Source organism: Solanum stenotomum, chromosome 9, assembly GCF_019186545.1.
Source record: "Solanum stenotomum isolate F172 chromosome 9, ASM1918654v1, whole genome shotgun sequence".
Taxonomy (NCBI): domain Eukaryota; kingdom Viridiplantae; phylum Streptophyta; class Magnoliopsida; order Solanales; family Solanaceae; genus Solanum; species Solanum stenotomum.
The window spans coordinates 42,280,403-42,296,954 of NC_064290.1; the positions used below are offsets into that span (position 1 = coordinate 42,280,403).

At 35.6% G+C, this 16,552-nt stretch overlaps 1 protein-coding gene across 1 annotated transcript; it reads right to left on the reverse strand.

The window, feature by feature from the left end:
- Positions 1 to 1,395: 1,395 nt before the first annotated feature.
- Positions 1,396 to 16,217, reverse strand: LOC125877788 (adagio protein 1-like). Its single transcript, XM_049559054.1, has 2 exons — positions 15,636 to 16,217; positions 1,396 to 3,349 (listed from the first exon to the last, which is right to left on the reverse strand). Exons 1-2 carry the CDS (start codon positions 15,902 to 15,904, stop codon positions 1,735 to 1,737), a joined length of 1,884 nt encoding a protein of 627 aa, XP_049415011.1. The 5' UTR covers positions 15,905 to 16,217; the 3' UTR covers positions 1,396 to 1,734.
- Between the last annotated feature and the right edge of the window lie 335 nt (positions 16,218 to 16,552).

Genomic DNA, 16,552 nt, shown 5'->3' on the forward strand with positions numbered 1-16,552 from the left:
ACTCGAATTTGTTTTAGAGGTTCCTTGTGATAATATCTCACATCCAATACACTTTGGAATTGACCTTCACATCTAGGAACAATAGAAGTTTCACCTAGCTCGATCTAACTTCATTCATAGAACAATTTAAGTCTTAGCCGAAGGTTTAATGTTTCATAGTCAGGATCAGGTCCCGAATTTAGGTTGGAGTCGAGAGTTGGGAGTTGGGTCCCGAGTCAAGATTGAGAGAGGGTCTTGGGTCGAGGTTCGGAATCGAATTTTAGATTAGGGTCAAGTGGTGTGGTTGAAAAAGAGTTTTCAAAAATGTCTTTCTTATTTTATGTAGGGAAGACATTTTCTAAAATTAAAAGAAAATAAGTTCATTTGGAAAATATTTTTCAAAACTTTTAAGTCAATCAAATATGAGGATTGTACCAAACACACCCAATAAGCCTGTTTGGATTCTCTTAGTCAAACTAACTTTTAAGAACTTTTGTAGTGTTTGCCTTACTTTATCATTTTTCCTAGATTGAAGAAAAATCAGTTTATTTTGAAAACATTTAAGTCAATCAAATATGAGAAATTGTACTAAACACACCCAATTTTTTTAAAAAAATACTTATTTGTGTAGTACGGAGAGAACAAATGACTCGAGTGACGGGACCCATTTGGACACAAAAATTATTCACTCTTTATAGAACAATTTTTCACTTGAATAAAAAATTGATGTTTGACCATGAAAGATTCAAACTCAACTTAAAGTTATATTTCAAAGTTGGAAAATGACTTATAAAGCCTATTTTAATTGACTTATTATAGGTGTTCTTAAGCCAAAATATTGAGCACTTCTATAGTACTTTGGAAAAATTAAAAGAAGTGTTTTAAAGCACTTGTTGTAAGCCAAAATAACAAGAAAAAGTCTAAAACAATAAGTTAGGATTAGGTGTTATACGTTCATCGAAACAGGCTCATACTGTGTTCTTTAAACTCACTTTTCATTTTGCGTGTTGTATTTAAGCATGAACAATATTCCAAATACTCTTTGCAAAAGATATAAGCAAACACAACTTAGGCTTCAACTTTAACTCCATGAATTTCAAAAATGTAAAAAAAATACGTACTAAATAGAAGAGATAATTATTCATTCATAGCTTTAATAGAGCCGTTTCAGAACCCATTAGAGTTGGTGCTGCTGGTGTTAATAGCTCTATAAGAAATTGGATTGTTTTGGACTCGGACTCAGCAAATTACCATGAAATTCAGTAAGGACTGTCAAGCTGTTTGAGTCTGAGATGCTCAAACGAATAACAAACATGTCATCGCATAAACTGTTATTAAACATATCAGGGGTATAATTTATAAATCTAATACATGCATCTGGTGCTACTGCAAATCATTACCTTTTTTTTCCTTTACTTTTTCTATTTTTACATGTTCTCCCGAAGGGGTTCAAATTACAGGACTTGAACAACACACATCCATACACAATACAAACTAACCTAAGAATACATAATAACCTACACATCTATCAAGCTACACCTAGGTGAATATTCAAGTGCATCAAGCGAAATCATTCCATGCAAACCTTAAGCTCTCAACAGGACCATAAGAGCCACACAAGAATAAACAAGCTAATCAACTCTGCATTTGGTGCAATGCAAAAACCGTTTGCGCGGGACTTCCTTATTTCTTGAGGCAAAATTTTCATTGTGAATTCAGTACAACACCTTCTCTTGATTATTACCTTTCTTTTATTCATATAATAACAGAGCTTGCTAAAGATAGTTCATGGATCTCACCGAGCATCCAGTCTTCCCCAGTTTGACCTCCGAGGACTATTGCTCTAGTTCCGCCAACAACACATGTATTATGTCCCCAAGCAATACTTGGAGCCCGACCAGTCACATTCAATATCCTCCATGTAGGCTTCTCTTCTGTTGGATCCAAAATGTAGAGCTGTGATCCTGATTGGAGACCAGAAGTAATGGACCCACCAAAGACCAGAACTCTGCCACCAGGGAGACTTAATGCCACATGATCAAGCCTTGGGGAAGGAGCAAGGCCTCCGGGATTTCCCGCACCAGGCATTCCACTTCCTGTAACACATCTCCAGCAGGGTTCTTCCTCACTGAGATCCAAGGTAAACACATCACTTGATCGAAAACGCACAGGACCACTCTTGGCAAGACCCCCAAACATAAGAATTTTCCTGCCTCCATAAACAGACAGCGTGTGGCCCAAGCGAGAAGGTGGAGTCCACGTCACTGCTATCTCACGCCACACAGGCTTCTCCATAGACAGATCAAGCAGGAAAGTATCATTGAGAAGTACACCAGAATCTGTACAACCACCAGAAACTATCAACTTGGTCCCATCCAAAGTACAGGAGCTGTGCCAAGATCTTGGAAGCGGAGGCGCCAAGCTAGAGATTTCACGCCATGTTGGTTGTTTGGCATCCAAATCCAGCACAAAGACGTCATTCAAGAGACCCTGCCTTCCATATCCACCAAACACAACGAGATGAGATCCATTCACACAAGAGAGTGTGTGCCCCCAACGTCCAGGAGGAGGAGAACTGACTTTGACATATTTCCACTCTGGATTGCTGGAATTCAAGTCCAATACAAAAGTATCATTCATTGGTTGCATGTTTACCCCCTCTCCACCAAAGAGTACAACACGGTTCCCTACTGCACATGCACTGAAGTTGCAACGTGAAGGTTCAACAATACCTCCAACAGTTAGCTTCCTCCAAGCTGCTGCTTCTAGAGTAGTTAATTCTCTAGCCAATCTACCCCAACCCAGTCTCTTAGCTCCTGGCACTGCTTCTAACACACGAGTTGTTTCACTACCCCATGCATTCTGACAGACCATACGCCAAAGATCTTCATTTTTTGTCAGCTCATAAAGTCGTGTAGAAACAGAGCCAACAGATGCAATATCTCTTGGGGTCAACAGTGAGAGAATTTTGAGCGCTAGGACCTCATCACTCAACTGCAGTATACCACAAACTCCATGATTGTTAGAGCGGTTTCCTTCTGAGGCTGGTCCATAAAGAGAAAGACTAGAACGGTACCTATCCAATAGTCTTGTAGGCTCCTTCACCAAGGATCCTGGAAGTGGACCCAAATCAATATTTACTTCCTGAAAGTACTGAATACCAAGAATGTGAGTTATCGCTACACCATCCCCATATATTGGAGTCAAACGCAGTCTATTCATCATGGGAGATCCATCTTTTCTAAAATTTAACAGTTCGCCTTGAAATTCAATCCCTTGGTCAATGCATCTTCTAATTTCTGTTATTACAGTTGAGTCCACAAGAGGATGTCTTCGTTTGGCATATGGGCCTCTACATTGCAAGAAGCGACTGGCAAAAGAAAGAAAAACCAGAAGTGCTAGAATGAGTGTTTGAAGTGGTAATAAAGGATAAAGAAGGCACAAAATAAAGAGGCTTTCACCTATGAAGAGACCGCAAAATGATAACAACAGTAAAAGTAACTACTCGAAATTTTATTTTGAGAACCGCTGTTTATGCCCTCGAATTTCCACATAGAAATCTGAATCATGACACTAAACAGCTGTTTCTAAAGTACACTGGTAGCACTATGCAAGTGATTACAAATCACATATCTTCTGATTTTCAAAGCACACCTTCTTCCTAACATTTTTCTCTTATTTCATTTGGGATACTAAAATATGCTCCTTCCCCCGTTTTCTTTATGGAAACTCCCATTCTTTTTCTTTTCTTTTACTTTATGTGAGGGACTGGCAGTGGTGTCTAGAAGATTGCAGTTAGTTGCATTTTTACAGATAGTAACGGAGAAAACACATATATCATCCAAATACACAAGAAAGCCCACTTTCAATTTTTCTTCATAGCAGAAACTCAGTTTGGGGAACGATAACCATAGGGATGAGTAAAGCTTTACCTGATTCAGGTTCCTGAGAAAATATATGAAGCAAGATGCCACAGATAATTGGTTTTTACAATGATGATCTGTGACAACCTGGGGATAGAAGAAGATATTTTAAATATATAGCACTGGTAGTTTCTAACAAAGAACTTCATCAAATTTCTCTAGATCAGCGGTGACCCCGCCCAAACACTCATTCACATACAGTTTCATAGACCAACAATAACGTACTTGATTCAAATTTCTAGGATTAGTACCAACATGTCCTCATTCCTTTCATCCTGAAACGACCCTGGCCTACACCCCTAAAAGAGGAAAAAGAAGGAGACAAACACCAACCAAGAAGATGGGCAGATAGAAAAATGCTATAATGTAACAAGGCTGAAACCTTAAGACTAGTAACCAGAGGTGTATCCAAGATTTTGATATGATAAGTGCACAATGACGAAAAAATGCATCTCAAATATAAATTTTATCGGTTTGACTTTTAGGTTCTTAATATGAACCATTAAATTTTAAAAATAATAGGTCAAAAATATATAATACTACTTGTTTTAAATTTTAATATACACATTTAATTTAATTATATAAAAAATTTACCATGCTAAAATTTTTAGGAATCTTTGATGTAACACACTTGAAAATCTTGAAAGATTAAAGGAAAAAAACAAAAGAAAAATTAGTTGAAACACCTAAAGTGTAACCAATAACCACTTGGGGAGGTGTTATTCAAAAAAACAAGATAGATAGTATAAGATTTCAATTTCTATCCTCACCTAGAGAGGTGCACCCAACCATCATTGTATTATTATATGATACTTTGAGCGTGGGTTTACACATCTATATTAACACTACTATATATGATCTAGAGAGGGGAGCATGGGTTCACGTGAACCCACGGCACCCCCTCTAGATACACCCCTGCTAGTAACATGTTCCACTCCTCCATCCAGGTACCAACTACCAAGACAAGCTAAGGGATCAGTTCAACTCGACAAGAGGCAAATGCCTAGCATCAGAAAGAAAGCTGATAAGGCAAACTTCTTCATTAGCTAGCTAGTCTGCTGTAATTTTTGTGCTGTCTGGTTTTTTCAGTGAGATATTATATCACCACCTAGAATGATAGGAGTTAGTCTACGGAGGAGCAGCATGCAGGATGGCCCTGGAGGACGATCTGGAGAACAGAAATTCCCTACAAGGTGAATTACTTCACATGGCTCTTGGCAAAGCAGGCAGTCTTGACACATGAGAACTTAAACAAGAGGAAACCCAATCTACGTTCTAGTTGCTATCTATGTGAAGAACAGGTGGAGACAGTCAACCATCTCTTTTTACACTGCAAATGGACTGATCAATTGTGGCAGATGTTCATCCAAAAGAGGAAGATTAAGTGGACAAATCCTGGGAGTATTATAGAAGTCCTACAATTCTGGAACAGGGATGGAAATGCAGGAAAAAATGAGAAGGGATGGAGGATTGTCCCAACTTGCATTTGGTGGACAATTTGGAAGGAAAGGAATCAAAGATGTTTTGAAGGTAAACAGAACAATATCCAGAAGATAAAGACTAATTGCCTAGGGATTTATTATTTTTGGTGTAAGCAAGTAGTGATAGGAGATGCTGAAAATGTGTTTAATATTATTGACGGGTTGTAACTAGAAGATCCTAGGAATGATGTAAGTAAAACTTTTTGGAGGGGGACTACACTTTGATGTAGTATACCTGTGGATATATAGAAGTAATGTTACCTTTCTCAAAAAAAATAAACCCTCTCACTCTAATCATTAGTTTTTCCCAATGTCTATCTCCAGTGGTCTCCCAAGATTGTGTAAGCTACAATTGACCTCCTACAACACAAGTTTATTCAACCACAAGACTAACAACTGCATTAACTTCTCAGTCCACCCCTTTTCCCATGTTTGAGCTGATCTCAAGCTTACACAAATAAAATTCAAGCTATAGAAATTATTGGAACTAAGTGCTGCAGCTTCTAAGCTTTCTAGCTATTACAACTATGTTATCACAAAACAAAACACATCTCCAATTTATTCTTGCATGCAAAGCCTGACAACCACATCACAATCATTTCACCTAGTATGAGACATGAAAGCACGCAAAAGATAATGATTTAGGCGGACCAGAGTAAAGGAAGACAAAAAACTGCAGAAAATAAGTTGAGTAGAGAACAACGCTAGAATGATAATACAGGGAACGAGAAGAGAATTAGAGAGAAAAATTTAGAAGGTAGTACTCATCATCATGTCAGGTGTTATTCAAGTTCTCTAACCAAAGTACATAATGGTTTTATTTATAGGATAGTAAAGGTTTTATTTATAGGATGGTAAATTCCAAACAAGTTAAAAGTTTTTAAAACTAGGAGAACTATATGTCTACCAAAAAAGAAAATATCAGATAAAACAATTAAGACATAATTATCTCAAACTAATGAATAAAACCTTATTATTAACTAAACTTAAAACCAAAAGAATACTAAAATATATTAAGTCTAATGATATTGCATTTGTTTTAATTGAGTAAGACTCTTTACATTTTGGGCTACGGTTCATATACGAGGTTTTCCACGTTAATAAACTAATTTAGCCTATATAGGGCATGATAAGAGAATTAGAGAGATCTAAATTTAAAAGGTATTATTCATCAACATGTCGAGTGGTATTCAAGTTTTCTAACCAAAGTACATAATGGTTTTATTTATAGGACAGTAAATTCCAAACAAGTTAAAAGTCTTAAAAACTAGGAGAACTGTGTCTTAAAAAAATATATATCAGACAAAACAATTTCTCTAACTAGAAGTCATATTTTTTTTGGAGAAAGAACCAGAAGTCATAATTATCTCAAACTAATAAATAAAACCTTATTATTAACCAAATGGATAAGATTATCTCTGTTTTCTAAAACCAAAAGAATATTAAAAAATATTAAACATAATGACATTGCATTTGTTTTTATTGTGTAAGGATACTTTTGGGCTACGTCTTATGTATGAGGTTTTCCACATTAATAGACCTAGTTACCCTATAAAAAAAACATTGTATTTCTCTGTTGAGATAGACAATTCTCTTTCAATTGGAGCAAACAAGCCTAGACAACTAAGAGCCTGTTTGAATTGACTTATTTTTAAGTCCTTTTAAGCCAAAATAGTTTTTCAGCATTTTTTAGTGCTAGGGTAAAATCAAAGAAGTGCTTATAAGCACTTGATTTTAAGCTAAAATGATTTTTTTAAAAAGAAGACAAAAGCCGTAAGTTAGGATCTAACTTATGAATTTTGGCTTATAAGCCAAAAGCCAATCCAAAAAAGGTTCTAAGACTACTAGTTTCCTTGGTCCACGTAGCATCAAGCAATGATCCTCCCATTGAAGAAGTTGTTCTGAACCGCCAACTTAGAGTAGATTGAATTTCATTTATACTGATGTCTCATGCAACGTAGTTACGTCCTCCAGCTTCCAAGAGAGATCAAAAGAATGAGGAATCAAACTTGCTTCCTAAATTTTTTTGTTGTTATCAAGCTTCCTTACTATAACTTCTTTGTACTTGAATGATAACAAGATGTCAGTTGAGAACTGAAAAATGGATCATTTCTAGTAGTAGACATATGAGTTTCATCAGTAATGGGTGTTAAAAGTGAATTGGACTTGAGCTTTTGATACCAAACTAATGTAGCAGAGAAGAGAGGAATGTGAGAAGAATGGAGAGAACAAAAATAAACAAGAGAGAACAAAAAAGAAATAAGAGAGAAGAAAAAAAAGAGGAAGTCGTAAGGTACTATTCAAAAGTCATGTGTTATTCAAGACAAAGGAGGTATAGCCTAGTGGAAAGGACTCTTCACCTCAGACCAAAAATGTAAGGCATTCGATTTACCAAACAAACAAAGTGGACAAAATCAACATTTGCCACCTTGTAAGGGGGTTTGAGGGTAAGGGCTTCCCATATAAAAATAAGGTCATGTGTATCAAAGTCTTCCAAATAGACAACACCGTGGTCTTATATTATGGAATGTAAAGTTCTAAACTAGTTAGAAGTCAAACTACTAGAACTCTGTAACCCAAAAAAAAAGATAAGACTACCTAAAACCTTCTCTAACTAAAAATACGATTACCTCTGACTAATAGACAAAACCTTATCACAAATTACAAGATAAGGTTATCTCCACATTATAAACAATCAAAAAAAAGATTATCTCCACATTATTTCTAACTAAAAGGACCTACATAAAAATCAAACACATATATATTTCAATCACTTGATTTTTATTGAGATATATCAACGCTAGAAGTTCTTATGTATTAATAAATGCCGAGCATGTTTAGCAAAGTTTAACATGCACAGATCAAGGAAAGAAATAAACTGATGTACTGCCTATGGGGCAATCTTAACCAGGAACAAGATCTTACCTTTCATTTCATGTTATTACATAATTATTGGCTTCTAAATCCAGGATGTTGGTGTAGTTCCAGTTACATCTCCTACCAACCTTCAAGTACCCGTTTGGCAATAGACATTGCAAGCACTTCATGGGAAAAAATTGGCAAAATTTGTCTAGTTTTGGGAAATTATTTTGGCAAGAAAAACCAAAAATCCCAAAATCTTTAAAAACTACTGGTTTTGGGGTAAAAAAGTAGTTGTTGTCGAGTTCTTTTAAAATTTTGGAACTTATCCACAACTTTTTCATTTTATGAAAGAAGTCTATCTACTTATGACTCCAACTAGTTCTATCTACCCTTTCCCCTCATAAAAAGCACTCCTGATATGGCGATGCATGCTCGCTGTGAAGAGATTGTTCATAGAATGTGGGAAGATTATATTAAAGAATAGCTAGTTACTACTGTTGTTATTATTTATTTCTTTTTTGTCAATGGATCTTCGTAACAAATTGTAATTTGACGAATTGTAGTAGATAGTAATTGTGTTATTAGTACTTTTTATTAAATATTGCGTTATGATTTTAGGATAATGTATTATCTAGTTCATTATAAAAATGATAAAGGGTAAAAAATGCCCTTAAACTTTGTGAAATGAACAAAAATGCACTCAGTTTATAGTTTGGTCCAAAAATGCCCTTATTGTTACTTAATGGATCAAAAATGCCAATTTTCAAATAAGTATATTATTTATTTTCTTTTTACACACATTTTTTTCTAATAATTATCTTATTAACAAATGTTTATCCTACTTTAATTCGAAAAAAATAAAAATAAAATAGTTCTTATTGTATTATAATATTTTTTTATCGTTATCTAAATGAAATTAATGATGGATTTATTATGATATTATCTATATGGCACATATTATCCGTTAAAAGGGTACATTAAGTTATTCTATTTTGATTGATAAAAAAAATAAAAAATCCTACATTTTCATTAGTTTAAGTGAGTTTAAAAGAAAGAAAACAAGAACAGGGTTCTTTAAAAAGTAATTTTTTTATTAGGAACAAGATGTGTTTATAAAAAAAAAATATATATATTTATTCGAAAAATGACATGTTTGACCCATGTAGTGACAATAGGGGCATTTTTGGANTTATTATGATATTATCTATATGGCATATATTATCCGTTAAAAGGGTACATTAAGTTATTCTATTTTGATTGATAAAAAAAAATCCTACATTTTCATTAGTTCAAGTGAGTTTAAAAGAAAGAAAACAAGAATAGGGTTCTTTAAAAAGTAATTTTTTTATTAGGAACAAGATGTGTTTATAAAAAAATACATATATATTTATTCGAAAAATGACATGTTTGACCCATGTAGTGACAATAGGGGCATTTTTGGACCAAAGTATTGACGACAAAGGGCAATTTACGACCGAGCTATAAACGAAGGGCATTTTTGTTCATTTCACATAGTTGAAAGGCATTTTTGACCCTTCTCCATACTAAAAATGATAATTGTGTCAAATTTATGGGTATAAATCATGTAATGTTTTCCTTTCTCAAAAAAATCATGTAATGTTTTGTTTTTAAAAAAAGTGAAATATGTTCCCGAAACTATGGCCAAATACATGTTGAAACTTCAATCCAAACTTCACCCAAATCTAGTTTCCCAAAAATATTAGGGAATCTAAGGCCAAATGCTAGCGAAATGTAGATGACTCTCAAAACATTCTTTTGCTGGAGTGATCATCATACTGTAAATAATTCTGTTCAGTTATTTTTATTTTATTAGCTCCTTAATTAGCATTTAGAAGGTCTCACTGTTCAGGAGCTAACTCTTTTTTGCTGCAGCTTGTAAATTACAGCATCTACTGGATGCATTTATTAATGAAATCTCCATTTACCAGGTCAAAAAATTTTGGGTGTCTGTCCAGGTATTCTTAATTTAATCACACTTTATCCAAGCTGGAAAACATTTTAAAGTACAGAGACTAACAAACCTAATGTTTCTCCCCAGACCCCATATATTCACCCATCAACTCAAATTCTCATCTTTCTAGTCCTCTTCTCTGTTCAGCATCCGCTAACTATACCCAGAGCCCTTTCAGCCCAACCAGTCTTCACATTTTACCCATACAACTCCAAAAGGGAAACTGAATATTCTCAAAACTCCCTTCTATTTTCTGACTCCCAGATTACATCCTAAAAGCACAATTGCCAACATGCAACTAAATTTAAAAAACGAGAGCAAGAGAGAGGGCAATGATAAGATACTCACATAGCAAAAAGTGAAGACCAAACTTAATTTAGTCATTGACGTGCTTATTTAGCTACAATGATAAGATACTCACATAGCAGATCAATAAGTCAAAGAAAATTAAAGTTGCAGGCAGTTAACCCTATATTAAAAAAATGGGTAATACTTTAGACAATACAATCCTAAAACAGAAACGATAGTTTCTCAAGTTTGATAGCTGTATCTACATGTTTCTTTTCATGGCAAGTCCGTCCTATTTCATCTTAGGTGCTTACTTGCAGACTGATGACAGGGCCAAGCCTCTTTTAGATATTCTTGAGAAGCACGTGTAGGATGGACGGCCTTAGGTAAATAAAAAGCCCTAGATCTCATTTAACATTGACGGTCTTACAATTGAATCATAAAACTTAACTTTCACTTTAGTATGCATCCTTCTACACAAAACACCCTGGTAGTACTTCTCCGCTTCTCCCTTTCAACCATCTTATTTTGATCTCATGTTCATTTCTTAATGTGAGCACAACTAGGATGAAACAAATCACCAGCTACTATCTATAGCTATCATTTCCTCCTCTCCATTTCTTGAGGGTGAGTACCAAATGCTGAAGCAACAACATCAAACTATTTTCTGGATAAGTTAAAGAAGAAGCAGAAAACTACATAAGCATCTCCAGATTAAATATAACTTTGCAGAGGCAACTGTGCATATCTGTGCAATTCGCTTACACTCCAATACTAAAACCGGCAATCCAATCAAATATTCTGTTGAGAATTAATAGTTTTCCGCACTGATTGCACTACCAAAATATACAAGAACACCCACCCTCCTCTTCCAGAGATACGATGCAAGCTGATATATCTGTGTGATGATCCATGCTAAATTAATTGAACATCATCTGCTATATTTTTTGCCAAGAGTTAACACCAGAAACAACATACAAAAACTTTCCCATGTGGAAAGACAAGATCGGAATTTATGTGTCACCCTCATTAGTTCCATTTGGGTTCTCAGCCATCAATTAGATCTAGACGAGCCAAAACGTTTAACTGCAATGTTGAAGAAATATGAGGCCTAACGCACCACTTAGAATGTACAGAAATTCAGTATGTGATCTCCACCTCAACAAACAATAACCACCAAAAATTAAGTCCATGATCATTACAAACTCGGGGGGGGGGNACAAAAACTTTCCCATGTGGAAAGACAAGATCGGAATTTATGTGTCACCCTCATTATTTCCATTTGGGCTCTCAGCCATCAATTAGATCTAGACGAGCCAAAACGTTTAACTGAAATATTGAAGAAATATGAGGCCTAACACACCACTTAGATGTACAAAAACACATCATGTGATCTCCACTCTGCCATCTCCACCTCAACAAACAATAACCACCAAAAATTAAGTCCATGATCATTACAAACTCGGGGGGGGGGGGNCGGAGCCTTGGTGGTAGGCTATTTGTTTAGTTAATTTTGTTTTAGGATGAACGTACTTCTGAGGCATTTACTCCATCAAAGTGACTTTTTTAATAATGGCAGCGTCGATCCAACTTGCATACACCGAGGCTATTCAACCAGATACCTGCTTCCTCTCACCTGTACAGGAATTCCTAGGTAACTCTGCCAACCAAGATATAGGCAGATTGGAAGACATCACATAGCTTTTTCTGTCCCTGCTTAGATTTGAACCTGAAACTTTACGGTTCTTCTTCCACTTTGTTTACCATTAAGTCATATCCTTTGCACCGAAATGACATTTCTCCAAGATTCGTATATGAACTTATTTTAGGTGGTTGAAAATCAATAATAATACAGGTTAAGCCATTTTCTGCACTCACAACTTGAAGCCAAATACTGGGATACAGACATGTAGCTCCATTATTGCATTTTACGTGGTGATCGCATCTTTGCCTATTGCAACCAGATACATACACCATGTTTGGAGCTATGGTTTTGATAAATAAACATGTTTTCAAGTGCGGAGCTACCATTAGAAGAACTTAAATGCATTGGGATTTAGGACAAAGGGTACTCTAAACATAAGTTCAACATTAGAAATTTTGAAAATATATGTGGGCCTAAATAAAGTCATCATTTATGCCTTTCCAAAGTTTTGAGGTGACAAATGGTTAAAGAGCCTACTGTATGCATCTTTTTATGACCAAAAAAATTATTCACGAAGGACACAAAAAAAACACATATACAACAAATATACCAGAAAATAGAAAACCTTACAAAAAGATATGATTTTCTACAAAAGTCAACCAATCTTCTATACAAATAGGAATCTTGTAGGTATACAAAAAGCACAGCTTCCTTCACACTTCACAAAATCATTTTCTACAATAAGGATAAGAGGCTACTCTTCAAGTATACAAAATAATTTTCTACTCCTTCAAAAGTTATCCTATTTCTCTCCCTCTAAACTAGTAAGTGCTAGATGAGCCACGTCCCACTCCCATGTCTTCTCTCCCGACTACTGAGTGTCCAACTGAACATTGGCTTCCTTTACATTGCATGGAATCACCCACTGAAGACCAAGCTATCTCGGGATGTCCCACCACAAGTGTGAAGCTACCTTGCAATGTAAAAGTAGATGATCCACATATCACCCAAACTTTGGCACATGAAACACCGACATATATTATCTCTCTCCATCAAATTCCCAACCGTCAAGTATCACTCCCTAGTGGCTAGCGAGGTAAAAGATACAAATTTCTTGATACTCAAGGGATCCGCGTTGAGAGGTGTGGGAAAACTGACTCCTTTACTAGAAGGTTCTCGTAAGAGGACTTCACAAAAAATACACCATTGTTTCCCACTCCTCATCTCAGTAAATCATGACAACCATGTGCAGTAAATTGTTTGTGAAGCAATCTACCAACCTTTGATATCCTGCAATGTCCCAGTCCCAGTTTGCTAGTTTCTCCTAAATCTCAAATCAAAAAGAACTTCTCCACCTTTAGAAGGGTCATACATGATACAAGATTGGGGAAGTGATAATATTTATACCAAGAAATGGAGGGAATGATGGGGATGATAGAATGTGTAATGGAAGAGGAATAAGGAATTCGGCATTGAAGTACAAGAAAGGTTAAGAAGAAAGTCTGGTGCAGGAAAGCAACGACAAAGATCAATTTCTTCATGTGGTGTGTCGTGAGGAATGCAAATTGATGGAGGAACATCAAAGAAAGAGGAGAGCTATAGTGAGTTGGTACTTGGTGGTAGAATGTGTAAGGAGAGTAAAGAGGACACTGACCCAATCTTTCTACATAGGATTGCATCCTTGCTACTTAATATTGCTTGGTTTGCAATGAAAACAGTAGAAGAAACACTAATATGTAGGAGGATCCAGAAGATGAGCAAGAGCATGTTTTGGCTAGTATAAAATGAATGGAACAGGAGGTTGTTTCACAGTGTTTGTGTGTATTATATATATTATACGTTCCATTTTATTACATGTATTTGATGTAAATAAACATAAGTGGAGAGTATGAAGGGATGGGGACTTACTACTAACTTAATGTCAGATGTTCAAAAGGATCTATTATCGGTAGAAATTTCAAATTAGCTTGTGCTTACAATGGAAACTACTAGCCTAAGGTTCTACCAATGCTGCAGCAATACGATTTCCCCAATCAAATTGACTTGGCAAGATTAGACCACAAGACTTAAAGAGTATATCTACTTTGGAAGGTATGGACAAGAACGTTGCCTTCTTAATTTCCTGAAGTTGAACTTGATACTACCACAAAACTAGCTTTTTAACCACTCATATTGCATCATAGAACTCAATTCTTCAGCAAATAGGGGACACCATGAAAGATAGCATCACACAGTCAGAAATTCAAAACCAGGGGGTGGTGAATCGCCTGTATGTATCATAATACTCAAAAGTTCTCTAAATTTTCCCCTTTAACTGTTTGAATAAGTGACAATAAAAGAAGAAAGGAGCTTTTTAGAGCTGAACAGCACCTGGAATGAATGTCTAAGGATATGATCCTAACACAGGACAATAAAAATTCTACGGACCTTTTGTTTAAGACCATAACAAGCATGTGATTCTTCCTGATATGCAAACAGAAAGAATAGGAATCAGGCATTGAAGCATTCCCAAAAAGGTGAGGTATTTTCCATTTTCCCTTTGCCATTGATCAGAATTGCTTCATTCTCTTTTCTGTTACATTTTCCCTTAGAATTCCCAGATGTGACAAAACCAGGTCTGCAATACATCCATCATTTTTCTAAGCCAAGAAAATATAACCATCCTTTCTCATATAAGCAGTTGTTGCTACACAATAAGACATCTACTACACTTTTCAACTAAATTTACTTCCCCGATTCCAACAAAACAAAAGGAGGACAAAAGGAACAAAGTTAGTTTCACCCTTGCATCCAAAATCCCTGCCTTCTTGTCTAATTCTTCATAACAAAAGTATAAGCCAATAATAAAGAAGGAACAAATTAAACCGTTGGAAATTCAGTTGCGCGCAACCTCAAACGAAAGACTAGCAAGGTTACTTTACACAGGGCAGGAGATAAGGAGATATTTCCCAAAGAAAAGTCAAAACAGTTCCATCAAATAACTAAAAGTCAAGCCAGTGCATGCTGAGATAGCTGGCAAATGTCCAAGGAACCTACAGTTATCTCTTTTAGGCATACAATCTTAATACTTATCCCAATAAAATTAATAAATTAACCACATATTACTCCATTCCACCGTAATTGGTTTATCATCCCGCCCTACACTCTAACCCGGTAACTTATCCTTATCCAAGCAAACTCAACCTAAACTATCAGTTACATAGGTTGATACCTGCGTTGTGCCTTTAGTTAAGCAAAACATGATTGATTGAGCTACAAACTTGCAAACAAACTGAGTCTTACGATGCTAAATCTATATACAATGGGCAACAAACACAAAAAGTCACTGATGCACACTCCAATATGTAGATCCAATCATAATCAGGTGTTCGTATTTTTCAGTAGGTATAATTCCCCATAAGACTTATTAAAGTAGATATTTTAATCTGAAAATCAAAGAGGATAGCAACAAAAACATACAACAAACTATAGATAAATTTTTTTACCAGTTTTGGCCAAGGACTTCTTCAGCACGGTAACCAGTAACCATCTCAAAAACAGAATTGACATATATAATGGGATGGTCAGGCTCAAAAACATCGCTAACAACAAAACCACAAGGTGCAGGTTGCAAAAGCGAGTCAATAGGGAAAGGCAAAGCCGAACCACCACCACTCAACATAAACCCTAGTTCCTCTAATTCTTCCTCAACTTCTTCCTCAATCACGCCATCTTCTTCTTCTCCACTCAAATCCGAATCGCTATCCCACTCCATCACGAAATTCGTCCCCTGTATATCTTCTTCTTCAGCCCATGCTCGGGATTTGAACTTGAATTCGAAACCAAATGCTTACTCTTCCTTCCAACACCAATTTTTGGGTTCGATTGTGTTTTTAGGGTTTTTATGAGGAAATAAAAAATGAGTGGTTGGCGAAATTGTGTCAGTTTTTTTTTTGAAGAATAAAACAGAGCGATCCAGAAATGAAAGAATGTGCAAGGCGTGTATTCACCGCCTTTGGATGATATCGGCTGCAAAAACAAAAACCAAAAAAAAATCTTTCGTTTTGGGGATTTTCCGTGTTATCTTAAGTTTTTTTACCCAATACGCTATCCTTCATTAATTATGTATACGACAAGCAATTCATTTTTAATTTAACTTTTCCTATTGTTTTTGAATACGGAAAAGGGTCAAATATACTCCTATACTATTTAAAATAATTTATATATATCATTTGTTATACTTTTGGTTCATATATACCGTTCTCGTTATACTTTGACGTATATATACCCCTAATTTTAACAAAGGGACACATGTCAGTTTAAGAATCAAATAACTCATCCCTAATTTAAAATATCCAATTTCTTTGAAACCCACCCATTTTTCCGGATGACCCACCTTCAACCAAATCCAATTTCACAAGTC

Bases quoted from the DNA above. Each gene is read 5' to 3' on its own strand.
- LOC125877788 (XM_049559054.1), bottom strand. From the start codon at position 15,904: ATGGAGTGGGATAGCGATTCGGATTTGAGTGGAGAAGAAGAAGATGGC. The intron at 3,350-15,635 runs GTAAAAAAATTT...TTCTTTTGCCAG, and splicing joins GAAGTCCTTGGCCAAAACTG to TCGCTTCTTGCAATGTAGAG.